Source organism: Phocoena phocoena, chromosome 8, assembly GCF_963924675.1.
Source record: "Phocoena phocoena chromosome 8, mPhoPho1.1, whole genome shotgun sequence".
Lineage (NCBI taxonomy): Eukaryota > Metazoa > Chordata > Mammalia > Artiodactyla > Phocoenidae > Phocoena > Phocoena phocoena.
This window is the reverse complement of record NC_089226.1, coordinates 94382979-94399043: the sequence shown is the minus strand read 5'-3', so window position 1 is coordinate 94399043 and position 16065 is coordinate 94382979. Positions and strand designations below refer to the sequence as shown.

General features: G+C 43.7%; 1 protein-coding gene across 1 annotated transcript in view; it reads right to left on the bottom strand.

Annotated features, from left to right (window-relative positions):
- EXT2 (exostosin glycosyltransferase 2) overlaps positions 1–16065 on the bottom strand; it is a 122690-nt gene that overhangs the window by 60966 nt on the left and 45659 nt on the right. Inside the window, exon 7 of the mRNA XM_065881915.1 lies at positions 8877–9008. Coding sequence (XP_065737987.1) covers positions 8877–9008 — 132 coding nt within the window. The remainder of the gene's footprint in view (positions 1–8876; positions 9009–16065) is intronic.

Sequence of the window (16065 nt, the reverse complement as noted above, 5' to 3'; positions counted from 1 at the left end):
ATTAGAATGACACCTCGGTTTTTTGAGATTAAAACGGGAAGCTTAGAGAACAATGAAGCAATGTCTTCAAAATTCTGAAGAAAAGCTACCACAACCAGAATTTTACACTAGCCCAACTATTAATCAATGTGAAATAGAATAAATGCACTTTCAGACACGCAAGGTGACAGCAAATTTATCCCCCAACAGTCCTTTCTGGGGAAGCTACTGGAAAAAATAACCCAAAAAAGAGAAAGATGTTAGAACTTGGAAACCAAGAATCCAACAAAGAAGAGAAAAGAAGGGAATTCCGAGCACCATGGTGAACAGAGAATTTAGGCTGACCTCTGCATAGGAGACCTAGAGAGCAATCAATCCACTCTGCAGCTGAAGGTGCAGGGCTATGGGAGAAAAGGGTGGAGGGAGGCAGGGAGGGGAAAAAATGGGAAGGAGGGAAGAAATCCTATAGTTTACTTGTGCTTGATCATTTCACTCTTTTGGTGGAAAATTCAGTAACAACCAGTGATAGGAACGTGTAAAACTAAGAGGGGGGGAAAAAAGGCAGTTGTGTATTTACTTCCCGGAAAATAAAAAGTTATACATAATCATGTTTTACTACTTGGTTCCGTTGACAGCAACATTTATAGAGTCCTAATAATGCAACAATAAACACTGCTTTAATGAAAAATGATGATACCACCCCACTGGTAAGATGAGAAAGAAAAGAAATGTGCAGAGGAAGAGGCAAGAACAGGAAACAAAGCACTAACTCTAAGGAAGTGAAAAGATAATGTCTGTGATTGAGAAATCAAAACTGACACTTAGCATTTTATGAGGAGATAGGAAAAGAAATATCAGAGGCAAGCGACAGAGCTGAAAGAAGTTGCCCCTTGGGAACAGGCCTTAATTTTAGTTACGTTTTATGTTACTATCTGAATTTTTAAACCATACATGTGTTAAGCCGTACTATTTTTTTTAAGTATTTACAAAATTAAGTGATACAGCTGAGATACAAAAGAGAACCAAAAATCAAGAATCAACCTCCAGCTGGAGCAGTGTGGAAATTTTTCTACTCTGCAGCTACAATGACCCATTTATTAGAAAACTACACTCAAATATTAATTGATAGGTATGTAAACAGTATAGGATATTAGAAACGCGAACAGAATTCATTATCCTGATGTTGTGATACACAACAACTCATTTCCCTGGTAACCTCTTAAGCAGATTCACAGGAGAATGGAAGTGGCCCCTGAAACAACGGGAAAGGGAATCTGGTGTGCTACTAAGCGATAGCTGGTGCATGAAGGATGACGTGGCCGAAACACTCAATATGTCCTCATCAAGCTCCCACAGACTTCGAGAAACTACTCCACTCGCTGCCCTCCTACATGTGACATAAGGAAGCAGTCAGTTGCTGACTCACGAAAGCCAGAGTCATAAAAGTGAACTCTACAAAAACCACAGATGTAGGCCCGCATCCAGGGAAACCGTGCGTGTGGCTCACCCACTGCCACGACTGGAGTCGCCGTGCAGGTGTGTGCTGCTCAGGTATACTACTCTCGCTCTACGAGGAAGGACGCTCTGACTGACACGATCCTCTCTGTAACACCCCCGCGTTTGTCTCTTCATGTGCCTTACTTATCCTCCCCCACCTGGATCTGACTTGCGACCTCATCTTCTCCATTTTCTATCTGACCATCAGAACTGGCCAAGTTCTTGGCTTGGGGTCCCCGGTCCAGCTCTTGGGATCTTCCTGCATCCCCCCATTCACAGACCCAACTCAGCTTTCTTTACTCCATGACCTGAGACTTCCTAGCTTGTTTCCAGAGAAGCAACTACAGATACAAAACAATTCAATGGCAAAGGCTGCTCAAGGAAAGGCTTGGAGTTGAGGGCAGTAGAGTGGACCGCTTGTGCGACTGTGATCCTGTAAATGTGGTGCCTCTAAAAACAAAAGACTCCGAAAGCTTAAACTTACTTAAAATTCAAACTAAGATTTCTAAATTCCATACATACTTTAGTCATATCTGGGCAGTGGGAGGAAGAAGGGGAGAATAGGCCAAGAGGGCCTCCTGGGGGGCAGGAGAGGCATTCAAATTCCAGAGAAACATTCCACAACCTGGAAGTTAAAGGGCATGGAGTTGAGTTAAACAGACTGCTAACCGGGTATCTTTTCAACTCAGAGCTCTGTTTCGTGCATCTGACCTGGCACTTCTTCGGCCTGCAGAGTGATTTATAGCTTGTTAGTATTTACAGCTGAGTGATACTTTCAGCAGCTTGTACAACCACAACCTTTGTGAATGAGGGCCGCCGTCTGAACTTCTAAGTACCGGTAGCCCTGAGTTCTTCATGTAGCTGAGACAGATGTGGGCTGACCCGGCCCTGGATGCTTCTAATCCAAGCCCCAGGGGTACAGAAGAGGAACTGGATGGGGAGAGAGGGAGAGCTTTCTCCAGGCAGTGAGTCAGGACACACACTGTGAATCAACCCCACATCAATGTATGGTTCCCTGGACCAGCAGCATGAACACCGCTTGGGAACTTGCTAGAAACGCACATTCTAGGACCTCACCGAGACTCACCCAGAAACTAGGTGTGGAGTGGCAGCCACCTGTGTTTTCGTGAGCCCTTCAGGAGCTTCTGATGCATACCGATACTGGAGAACCACTTCCCCGAGAACCAGGGGCTGCAGCAAGCTCTGCTCCACTGTGCCCACAGCTCTCCTCATGGGAGCTGCTCCTCATGGGTGCTGAGTGCCCGTCAGGTAAGTGCTCGCACACAACCCTCCCACTTACCAAGCCTTCCCTGCCAGCCTCCAAAAGCTGGACTCGGACTGATGCTGACAGGACGTCTAGGTAAGTATATAATCCTCGTCTGAGGCCCTGCTTGCAGCTAAGCCACCGTTCTGGCTACATTTCATAGGAACAAACTCTTATTTTCAACCTTATTCTTATGCTAGGTTCGACAATCCATTTTAAGTTACTTCTCCATTTTTCTCATCAATTTTTGTCAACAGCCACGGGACCCCAGCTGTCTCTCCTCCCCGTTCTAGGTCTGGTATGGCCAATGCCGAAAAGAAAAAAAATCTGCGGTATCTTTACTAGTGTTATCTATGAGAGCAAATGTGAACAAAACTGTCTGTCAAAAGGGACTGGGTAAATAAAATTAGGACATACTGATAAGGTGGAGTATAATCTCTCTAATCACACTGTAGAAAAATAACATGGGAAACTACTTCACTCTACAACATGATTTTAGGACTACATTACGTTTAGTTTTTTAAAAAATTGACACTGAGGGCTTCCCTGGTGGCGCAGTGGTTGAGAGTCCGCCTGCCAATGCAGGGGACGCGGGTTCTTGCCCCGGTCTGGGAAGATCCCACGTGCCGCGGAGCGGCTGGGCCCGTGAGCCATGGCCACTGAGCCTGCGTGTCCGGAGCCTGTGCTCCGCAATGGGAGAGGCCACAACAGTGAGAGGCCCGCGTACCATGACACTGAGAGGATACGGTTTTGTTGGCACACGCCAGAAATCCAAAACTTCACAGCTCTCGGCCCACTCCATCCCCGCATCACATTTAACGCTCACTTGCTTCAGTCTCTGTCCTCCAGACATGCTCACATCTGGCAGAGAACCAGAGGTAAGGTGGGGGAGGGTGCCCGAGGAGATCCCCAGCCACACAGGCTAGGCCCAGATGTAGGGACCAGGCCTGCCAAGGGGCAAGACCAGAAATGACACAGACATTCAGAAGCAATATAGGTGTGGAGTATTTGGGGGGATGATAAAGTTTTGCTGATATTTGCAAAAAAAGGGAGAAAAATGAAAGCATGGAGAGACTAAAAAGATAGTAAAATGCAGGCATCCTTGACAGGAGGAGCTAAGAAAATTAACGATAAAAACAAACATGTCATCCCTCATAAAGAACCTTAATTTGGTGAGAAATTCCTTCCAAAGAGAAGATTCAAAACAAAGGGCTAATCTCTCCAGACCTGACAGCCATGCAACTTTAAAGTTGTGCTCCAGAGTTACTTTCTCAAACTTGTTCAAGTTCTGAGAGTGTAGCGCAACGCGGATAACGTAATTTGTCCCCTCTCTGGTTACAGAAAATGGCAAAGCATCTGCCAACACCAGCAACCCCTCGCTGTCTCCATCATTCACACACATAGGCCCTTTTTTTTTTTTTTTAAACATTAAACTAAGGCAGCGGCATCAGGCCAAAACAGGGCTCTCGACTCTCACCCCTCCTCTCCAGCTGAGCAAGCTCGGCACATGGCTGGAGGCCCTGACAGCAGATCTTTGAAAGAACCAGACCATCCCTTGATTTACTGACCAAGATCCACACCTACTCCCACCTTGGGGTGTCTGATATCGTAATTTGATGGAATCTAGAGGGGAGACTTCCCTGAAGGTTGGGCTCATAGCAATCACATCTAGGGTAGGTTAAGTATTTCTGAAAGGGAGGGGGAAGTTAACTGTAAATAAATCAACGTTACTCAGGCTGCCTGTCAGTTGCTTTCACTAAAGATGCAGAAATGTACAACCCACAGCTTTAAATCAGGGCTTTCATCACCTGAGCTCCTAGAAATGTGGTAAACACTAAATTTCCCTAAAAAGGATTAAGAGTTAAAGGAAAAAATTAAGAATATATTTTCCAGTTGCATATCCAGATCTATGCTTTTTATACTTCTGTTCTTTCCCAAATTAGAGTCCAGCACTTTGATCGTTCTGTCCTAAATTAAAATACACCTATTTCAAAACTATAAAATTTCATATACTATTTTCTCCTGGTCTATATTCTTATGAAAGACAGAGACCAAAATCCCAGCCATTTATTCTTATACACTTTTCTTAGAGCTTTAGCTCAAAGTACAGAATAAAGTCCTACTGTTTCCACATTTTCTGGCTGCGCCATGACCATCCCACCTGTATGAATTCTCCTACAGAGGAACAGATGTGATATTCTTTGTCTCAAGCTTGTACCATATACTCACAAGAGTGGAAATGTTTCAGCCCAGAGGAGGCTTAATGGCTCCCATAAAACTCTGCAGGTAGAAGACCTGGGTTCTTGCTTGTTTACACAACTTGCCCATTATATGACCTTGGACAAGTCATCAGGCTCTGTGAACCTCATTGTGTCTGCTTTAGAGATGAGCAAGAATCTATCACTTTCCCCACCTTCCCAACAGGGTGAAGGTCAAATAAAATAATGGCTGTCACAACAGCATGTGAGTGAGCCTTGGATGGCTCAAGCCCCAGGGTCCCGATCTTCCTTCCTCCCTTCCTCCTTCCTTCATGTATCAAGGGCTTCCTGTCTGAATTAAACTGTCCTAGGTATTATGAGGAATACCAAGATAACTCAGAAATTCCCTTAAGAAGCTTAAAACTTTACAGGAAATTATACTTCTATGCATGTGAAGTGATAGGAAAGAAACAGATAATATGCTTTGAGAGTTACAAGAAGGAAAGATTACTTCGTGCTTAGTTAGGGGTATAGGAAAACCTCATGGAGGAAGGGGTATGTAAGCAGGCCCCTGATATCCAGATAAAATGTGGATGACCAGAGACAATGGTGAAGAGAGGCATCTCAGTGAAAGGACTAACAGTCACAAGGGCACGGGGAAGGAAAAGCATGGAGTAAACACAGAAAGGACAAAGTCGTGCTGCCAGAGGTCTAGCGCTCCCTGAAAGGCAACAGAAGGAAGGAAAGCTAGAAAGCAGCCTGGAGCTAGACTGTGGCAGGCCCTGCAGCCAGAATGCGCTTGGATGCCAACACCGCCCTTGCCCACGACGCCCGTGCACCCGCACTCCATGTCTGGATAAACGACACCATGTTCCTCACTCTTCCTGAACTCCCCCCAGCCAGCTAATATCACTCACACTTGTCCTGCGTTAATTCTCACCTGGGTTCCTGCAACAGCCTCCTGCCTCTAGGCTCAACCTCCTACAACGGATCCATCCTCCACACTGATGGCAGACTGACCCAAAACACAATCTCACCACGTGATTCCTGTGTAAATACTTCAGTGATCTCCCATCACCCACAGATAACATTCCAGAACCTTCCATAAGATGCCAGGTGTGGGCTTCCCTGGTGGCACAGTGGTTAAAGAATCTGCCTGCCAATGCAGGGGACGCGGGTTGGAGCCCTGGTCCGGGAAGATCCCACATGCCGCGGAGCAACTAAGCCCGCACGTCACAACTAATGAGCCTGCACTCTAGAGCTCACGAGCCACAACTACTGAGCCCACGTGACACAACTACTGAAGCCCGCACGCCTAGAGCCCGTGCTCCGCAACAAGCCACCGCAATGAGAAGCCCACGCGCCACGACAGAGTAGCACCCGCTTGCCACAACTAGAGAAAGCTCACATGCAGCAACGAAGACCCAACGCAGCCAAAAAAAAAAAAAAAAAAAGATGCCAGGTGTTTGGCGTCCTGGGCCCTCTGCAGGCTCCACCTTCTGCTTCTCCCTCACAAGCCCCCTTCATTCCTGCCACACTGACCCCCTCGAAGTTCCTGAAGCCGCCATGCTCTCTTGTCCCTCTGACTTCTGAATTTGCCGGTCCTTCTGGATGGAACCTAACTTCCCCCCTTTCCCTGACTAGAAACACCTGCCCTTCTCCTTTTAACACTCAGATCATCATTTACCATTGTTCTGGAACTACTAGCCAAGGTAATTAGATCAAAGAAAATAAAAGGTTCAAATATTGAAAAAAGGAAGCAAAATTAGCATTTGTAAATATGATTGCATATCTAGAAGACACAAGAGAATCAAGGTTTAAAAAGTGAAACAATTACAGAATTCAGTAAAAGAGTATTTCAAAATTTATGTTCAAAAGCCAGTAATATGTCTTCACACAAAAGTTAGAAACTACAATGTCAGAGAGTACATATTCCTTTATCAGAGTATAAGAAAGATAAAATACCTAAGACAAAGATTTTCAGGACTTGTGAAGGACCTATATAAAGAAAACTTTAAAATTCTACCAGAAAGACAAATCTTGCTTGCAGATAGCAAGATCTACTGCAATGTAAATCCCCAAGGCATGGATTTTCCTCTGCTTTGTTGACTAACATATTTCAAGTACCAAGAACACTGCCTGGAACATATCAGGCACTCAGTAAGTACCCACTGAATGAATAAATGCCTAAAACTATCTAAAAATTCAATGTGACCAATCGAAATACAAATAGGATTTATATGGGTATTCTGGGAGAAACTGACAGAGATGTCAACCTCCACTTGAGCAAAAATTCAAGTACTCAGGGTTACTGAAGGCATGGAGAACCAGAATAACCAAAATGCTTCTGGTGGAACTATAAACTGGTACAGTCTTCTGAAAGGGCCATTTGTTAATATCTATCAACATTCAAAATGTGTTTATTCCTTCAGCAATTTCTCAGCTGGAATTAATTCTGTAGATACACTCACACATTTATGTGCAAACACATATGAAAGGATGTCCCTTGTATTACTGTTAGAAAATAGATTTGCACGTAAGATACACCTGAACAATGGAATAGTATACAGCCATCCTTAAACCTGAAGTATACCTATACAGAATGAAATGGAAGTAAGCCCGTGATCTATTAGTAAAGTAAAAAAGGCAAGGCACAGAATACTATGTATAGTATGATCCCATTTGTGTTCTAAGATTATACAGTTAGGTTTATATAGGAATAGAAACCTTCTGGAAGGTTCCCTTTGGCAACAGATTCAAGGGAAGAGACAGACAGAAGGAAACTTTACCTCAAGCAAGACAGAAAGGTGTCTGCTGTTGTTTCGCTTGATGTTACAGTTTTACTTCCTCTCAGGCACCCTCGCTTCAGGAAGTGTCCTGCCCACCCCCATCCAGGAGTGCTGCCTGCCCCACCCCATACACTAGGGTGTACAGGACTACTCATACAATACCCTTCCTCGCTGGCTTCCCAAGTTAGTGGAGAGCTCCTTTGAGGGCAGGGCCTGCTTTCCTTTTCTGCTTTCTCAGCACATGGCACAGTGCCTGGCACATAGGAACCACTTAATAAAGGCAAGAGGAAGGAAGGCAGAAAGGAAGGAGGGAGGGAAGGAGGGTCCTACATGAAGATTAACCAGGTGGCAGCACACAGGACTATCTAGAGAAGGTAGAGTCAGGAGACAAGGCCGGCCAGCCGGCCGGAAAGAGAGTAACGATTCAGTCTGACATGGAGAAGACCCTAGTGCTCTCAGGTGGAGGCCTCAGGGTCTGTGAGCCAGACGGCAGGTGTTCTCCAGCTTCAGGCACTCTCAGTGAGAAAAAAGCCGTGGCCGCTGACACACTCCCTGCAAGGCCACAAGTGCCTCGTGACTCCTGCAAGCAAGGACGAAGCCCTGTGAGCAGCTTCTGACCACACCATCTCGCTGCTGAGAATACCCAGGGGCCTCAGCCAAAGTCCTGAGCGATCCCTAATGCCTCTCAATCACGTTTGCTGAGGATGTTCCTCACAAGGGGTCTGAATGTTAACTGACATAATCCATGGAAAGCACTTAGCATAAAGCACAAGGGGAAGTGCTCAAAATATAAGCTGTTATTAAGTTGCTTACAGAATCCTTTCAAGAGTTCAAAGCACCACAACTGCAAAAGTCATCAGAAGTCTTCCATTTCCAACAAGACCCAGGCCTCCCCATTTATTTCCATAATAAATAAACATACTGTCTTCCTAAGCACATTTAAAATAAACTGGAAGCTGCTGCTTCGGTATTTCTTACTTTTGTCATCATTTCAAAATTAAGCTGGTCCTATCGGCCCCAAGTCTGATAGCAAACTCTCATCTTAGAAAGCTCGAATTTGAATAACCTTTACAAATTCAGTACATTTCCCATCATCCCATCCTGATAGCCGGCCCAGGCCTGATGTGGCTCGCCCCGGAATTCATTTACCACGGAGGGAGGGTCATTCCAGTCTTCATAGGAGATGGCAGCGTATGGATAGATCCGGTCATTGATGATCTGCAGGGTGGCCAGGGCAATGGCTTTGATTGACTGGAAGTACGCTTCCCAGAACCACCGTGCCTGTGAAGAAAACCACACTGTGTGAAGTGAGCAAAGAGAGTGAAGAACTAGATGCTCCGTCACAGCCAACTCTGGGTCTGGGTAATTGCCTTATTCCCGAAGAAGAGGGAGACCAAGGCAAAGCCTCCCTGCTGTTCAAGGCCAGCTCCATCAGAGTGGGCATTTAACCAAGGCAGTCAAAATAGCACGTGAGCACATGAAACGCACACTGGATTCAATTTAGGTTTAAGAGAAACTACATGATACTTAAGACGAAATATCAGTGTGTTTAACCAGAGCAAGTTTAGAGTCTTTTTTGATATAACATACATAAAGTGCACAGATCTTAAGGGTACAACTCAATGAATTTCTACCTTCAGTACTCTTATAACTACTTCCCAGATAAAGATATAGAACATTCCAGCACCCCAGTCAGAACCTCACCCCTCCAGAAGTAATCATTATTCTGATTTCTATTAGCACACTACTGAAGTCCGTATGAATGGCATCAACCAGTATTTACTCTTTTGCTCAACACTGTAACACTAAACTCAGGCTTTGGTGTCAAGTTATGCTGGCCTCACAGAAGGAGTTGAAAAAGTTCTATTCCTTGACAAATTTTACGCAAGGTTGGCACTATTTCTTCCTTGAAAGACTGAGAATTCATCAAAAAAACCATCTGGGCTGGGTGTTCTTTTGGTGTGTAAAGGTTTTAAATCATGGATTAATTTTCTTTCATACCCATAAGATTACGCACATTTTCGTGTCAGTTTCGCAGGTAGTATTTTTCAAGGAATGTGTTCACTTTACCTAAATTGTTACATTTATTGGACTAAATGTGCGTCAATGCCTATTTAATGCCTATAGAACCTGTAGTGATACAGCTCTTTTCATTCCTGATATTGATAATCTGTGTTTTCTCTTTGTACTTGATCAGTCTTACTGGATGTTTATCAATTTTATTATCTTTTCAAAAATCCAGTGTTTGGTTTTGCTGATTTTCTTTATCTTACATTGTTTTTCTATCTTGTTCCTTTCTGCTCTTATTTTTACTTTCTTCTGTTTTGGGGGATTTTAATTCATCCTGCATTTAGCTTTTTGAGGTTGAAGTTCAGATATTTCAATCTTTCTTCTTTTTTAATACATACATGTAAAGCTATAAATTTACTTCTATGCACTATTTTAAATGCATCCCACACATTTATATATCATTTTCATTATAATTTAGGTGAAAAATGTTTTTAATTTCCTTTGTGATACTTTCTTTAACCCATGGGTCATTTAGAAGTATGCTGTTTAATTTCCAAACATTTTGGGATTTTCTATTTATCTTTCTGTTACTGATTTCTACTTTGCACTGTAGTCAGAAAACACACGTTATTTCAAAACTTGGCAATTTATTTAAACTTGATTTATGGCCCAGTACATAGCTTATTTTTGTAAATGACCTATGTGCGCTTTAAAAAAAGAGAATTTTGCCGTTGATGAGTGTAATGTTTTACCACTGTCAAGTACAATAAGTTGATTTTAAGTACTGTTTCAATATTCTTTATCTTTATTGATTCTTCTCTGCCTGTGCGCGTGTGCATGTACATGTGTGTGCGTGTGTTTACTTCCAAAACTTTTACTTTCAAATTTGTGCCCTCAAAGCTTGTCTCAGGACTGTCTCTTATAAAAAGGATATAAGTGGCTTTTAATATTTTATCCGATTCAAAAATCTTTGGCTTCCAATTGTACATATAGTCCATTTACGCTTAATGTAATTTCCGAAACGGCTGAGTTTAAGTGTATGCTCATTCTATTTGTTTCATCGAGGTTCACAGATATACCTCAGTGTGGCCCTTTGTGTTTATCCCACCTAGGATTGGAGAGCTTCTCCAATCTATGATTTGATGTCTCTCCCTGTTTTTAGAAAACTCTCAGTCAATATTTTTTAAAATATTGCTTCTGTCACACTCCTCTGCTTCTAGGACTCCAAATACACATGTACGTAAAATGTTTTCACCATGTCCCATATGTCTCTTATTCTCTTCTCTGTATTTTTCCTCTCTGTGCTTCAATCTGGGTATTTTCTACTACTTTTTCTTCCGGTCCAATAATCCTTTATCCTTTTTTGTGTGTGTGTGTCTAAACTGCTATTAAACCACTGTACTAAATTCTTACTTTCCCTTCTTATATTTTTCAGTTGCAGAATTTCCATTTGACTTTTTAAAAGAAGATTTCAGAACTTTGTGGAAATCCTCCTTCTCTTCTTCTATATTATTGAACATTGTTCGTTCCCGACTGATAACCCCAATATCTGAATAACCTGTAAGTCTCTTTCTATCATCTTTTTACTCTTCATTTTGGTCATTTGGTTTCAACTTCTAGCGTGCATCTTAATTTTTTATTGGATGCCAACATTCTGTATTAAAAAGCTGTAGAGGTTCTGGATGATCCAGATTATCTTCCTCCTAAGAATGTAACATATTCTTCTGGCAGGTACAGAGAATGCAGTCAGACCACTATAATCCTGTCAGGGGTTGGTTTCAAGTTTTGTCAGGGCCACCTTTTTTCAGCTTGCCCTTACTCTGAAGGTGTGGCCTCTGGGCCTTCAATTAAAGCCTGGGGTATTTACCAGGACCCCTCCATCTTGGCCAGCCTTGAACACTGATCTTTATCTCATCAGTACTATACACGGTTGCTGAAATAGCTACAGAGCTTGTTAGGCTCCCAGCTGTTTCTTTCTGCAGGGATTCTCAGAGTTTTGTTCTGATTGTGTGCACCTCAGAAGTTGGCAAACACCTTAAGGGAAGATTGCACGCCCATTTTTTGCTATATCCCCGTGGTTCCCTTTCTCCTGGGATTTTGTTCTTCAAATCCCAGATACTTTGGAAGCCCCTAACTCCAACCTGTCAGCCCTGTGGGACTGCTGCTTTCTGCAAAGCCTCCATACCCTGGGCTGTGAATTAGGAAGCACCCTCGGGGAAGGAGCCAGAGTGAACAAGTAGCTCCCCTCGGTGTGCTCCTGTCTCTCAGGAATTGTCTCTCAAGTCCTGACTGCATGGGCTGCTCTCTGAACTGTTGTTTCACCTACTTTAATAAGCTCTTATACTTCTTTTTCTTTTATTGACAGGAGGGTTACTCCCAAACCAGCTACTGTGTCAGAGCCTTCTGAAAGAAGACAGTTTCTTATCCAAGCAGAGTTTAAACTCAGTTCCTAATGAAAGCAGGATGCTGGTGTAGACGACCTTGCCAGCTTCGTTCAGCCTACGAGTCCACTCAAAATCAGAGACTGTTAGGACTTACGCAAGGGGGCGAACATTTCCAAGTTTAGCATGAGAAATTGGAAGCGTAACCGAAATAGGTGGAGGAAAAAGACACTTTCTAGTCCAGACTTACTGACTTTGGTTCTGTTTCCTGGGCAAGTCCTCTATTCATTAGTTAAAGCCAAGGATAACTTCTGAGTTATATGACGACTGTTGTTTCCACTAACATTAAGAAGAAGGCAAAGCATCCCAATGAGAATTTCTCCTACTCAAAGAAAATCAGAAACAGATTTAGCTTCCAAGGGCATCTGACTTAAGCTATCCTGTGGTCGGCCATCTGGGTACAGCCTGGGGGCCTGCTGGTTGCCTGCTGCTGCTTCTTAGATACACTCCACTCACTCCAATCTCCTTCCTTCTCAGTCATCTTGCTGCTTTCCCTCCCATCATTCAGCCAAAATATCTACAGTTCATGAGACCTAAAAGAATCCATCTTCTCTGTGAGACCTTTACTGAGGTTGAGCACCCCCAACATCAACACTCTTCTCTTACTGTGAAACACCACAGCATTTACAGCCTTTATCTTATAGGTCAGGTGTCTTATATTCTGTTCTATCACTGTTTCGCTGTTATTTCGGATGCTCGCATTTCTCTCTCCAGCTAGACTGAATTCCTTTGGTGTGGAAACTGGCATTCTTTTATTAGTATCCTTGCAAATGTTAGAATGTTTTCCCTGTTGCAAAGCACTTTTGTACCCATGGTCTCATTTGCTCTTTATTACCAGTTTGTCACTTATTTGGGGCAGATGCAAATCTCATTTTATATGTGAGGAAACTGAGACACAAAGCTGTTAAGTGGCAGTGTCACCACTCATGAATCCTAACTCTAAAGTCAGACCTTTCCCTACCCCATTCTAGAGTATTAAGAGTACCAGCACACAGTAAGTTTCAGGAAACGGTCCTCTATCAAGGAACTGAAAGGAGTAAAAATTCACTGAGAAGCGTGAGCCCCACACATAAACACACATAGCTTAAATATTTACCTCCTTTTTTACCCAAATGGGTCCATCTTCGTAGGTTCTTTCATTTTAAATCACACCACACTCAAACTTAAGCATTCCAAAGCTTTACGTTCACATTGAATCACAGCAGAGACAGCAGCATTTGGGATTTATAGGAAACAATGATTGGTAACAAATCCACCTAGAATACCAGCCAACTGCACAAGTGTAGGACAGAGCTTCTGATTTAAGGTGTCTCAAATCATCTAGCCCTGTCCACCAAATTACAATTTCTCTCAGAAAGGAAGCAAGCTTTGCCAATAATCATAGTTCAAGTGTCTCAGCCTGAGGATAAGTGAACTTTGCAGGCTTAATTATTTCTGCAGGACCTCTTTAACACCTTGAAGTGTTTAGAAGGCATAATTTACAGCCCCTCCAGGACTCAGCATCAGCCACTTTTCGGCAGAGAGGAAGGAGTTTTCAGCTATGCTGGCAATACATGAAAGCACCAGTGTTCCCATCCAGTGAGCAAATGCAAATGCTTATTATGTTTTGAGGGTTTTTTCCCCCCTAAAACAGGGGCCACACTTCTCCCTATCTGAAAAGTTTAAATGAGGGACTCTTCCACAGCTCTGCAAATTCCCTAGGCACTCTACACTGTGGATCTACACAACTGAAAGGTAAGTCACATATGAAATGGTCATAACAATAACGTTCGACAAAGCATTTGGCTTTTCTTCATTAAACAGATACCATGGTAATTTTGTAAAACGTGCATATTTCAAAGCATAAGAACTACAAAGTTCCTATGATGCTTTCAAATATTAGAATCATAAAGCAAAGGGCAAGGACTGGGCCAACTTAAAACTAACTTAAGCAAATAAATACTTCAAATTGAAACTGCTACTTTGGTTTAATTTCTTTGATTTTCAGTAACATAAAGCCAACAGGATTAGCAATAACAAGTGTTTAAAGGAAGTCCGCACAGTATGGTAGAAAGAACCACGGCGATGAGTACCTTGCACAATTTTAAGTGACCTAACCCCTCTGTTTTTTGAATCGATGAGATGGAGACCACACCACCTTTCCCGTGGAGCTGAAGATCCAGTGCGATGAGGGTTGTAAAGCTCCCTGCCCGGTGCCAGTGCAGAAGAGATAAACAGAACATGTTAGCTCACTGCTGAACGCCTGCATCCATCCTGTCCCCTCAGGGTCTTTGCCACTTATGTCAGAATACACTCAGCACTGTTTTGGGGTGGGAAGGGAGGAAGGGGTAGAGGAGAGACAGAATGGGATCTCAACATTACACTCCATTCATCTCAATTCTTGAAGCCAGTAAAGAAATCCAACTGGTCACAGAACAGAGTTAGATATAATAAAAATAAATCAAGTACGAGTGTGACAGACCTTTATACTGAAAAGTACAGCAACCAATGACATGCCCCTTCTACCTGAATCTCTAAGCTTCCAAGGAAGAGGCCAGCACTCCTCTGGAAACTGTGAGGGTGGGAACACATCTGGTTTTGCTCACGACTGGTCTTGCAGCCCCTAGCACAGTGCCTGTCAAGGAGTGGGCAGTCAAACGTTTGTTGAAAGAACAAATCCATCTCCCTCACAGGCATCACATGCATCTCACGGGACTTTCCAAATCTTCTAAGTACCAGCCCATGACCTTAAAGGGGGAAGGCCATCATTTAATAATAATGACCGCATCTTGTATGCAGAATTTTAAAAGGTAAAAGATGGAGGAAATGGATTTGAGGGGGAAAAAAGGAAAATTTGTTTCCAGGTGAAACAGCAAGGCAGCAATGGGATTATAAGTTGCCCTTATATTACTCACGTAAAGACCACGAGAGAGAGAAACGGTTGTTAAAACTATGCCATGCAAGTCTGTTCCTAGTGGACAGGCTATCCAACCATTCAAAGACTACACAGAAGGACAGGAACCCCAGGATCCCTAGCGGTCCAAGAGCATCTGCCTCCCAAAGCAGTGACGGCTTTCCAGTGCCCTTCAGTCAGCAGCCAACTGTGCAATATGCCCTTCCCATCAGAACCTCCTGAATGTGACCCAGGTCGACAGGCTTCATTTTAGTGCATTAAAGGACTTTCCTAATGAAAACCACAAAATAAAATGATAAACCAGCCAGCTAAGCCTCTGTCCCAAATCCCAAGAGGTAGCACCGTCCAAACACCCGACAACGACATGTAGCCGTGGATCAGCAGGGGCCCCAATTCTGCTCTGTTTCCCCACCCCCCACCCACTGGTTGGTCACAACATAAAGGATCTGTTTCTGCTTAGGACGCAGAAAGCCACAAGGGAACATGGAATCCACCATAACAATGAGAAAACGGCACCAGATACCCCACTAACACCATAACGTGTCTTGGGCCGATCGGAGAGCTATGGTCATAAGGCAATCAGGGAAACCAAACTCCAAAGAGTGACATCCAGGAGCAATGGGACGCTCAAACTATTTCAGCTTTGGAAAAGCACAGAAGGTAGGGGTGGCTACTGTAAAAGCAGCCTCAAAATACAGCTAAAGTATTAACCGATTCCTCAAACTGAGTGTGGGCTAGTAGGGCAGTTTGGAAGTTCTAGACATAAGCAGGACACCCCCCCACAAGCAACTCAGAGGGACGCTGCCCTGGTAGCAGGGGCAGACGCAAAAGCCATCTGCCCCTGAAGGACAACCAGGTAAACTCGCTCAGATCAGGCTCCTACACGGATACAGCGCACAGGTCAGCCACCACCAAGGGAGGGGCAGGAAACTCCCTCCAACCTCAGACGCCCACAAACAGAGGGCAGACTCTAGCTGCCCAGGGGGAGGAGCAA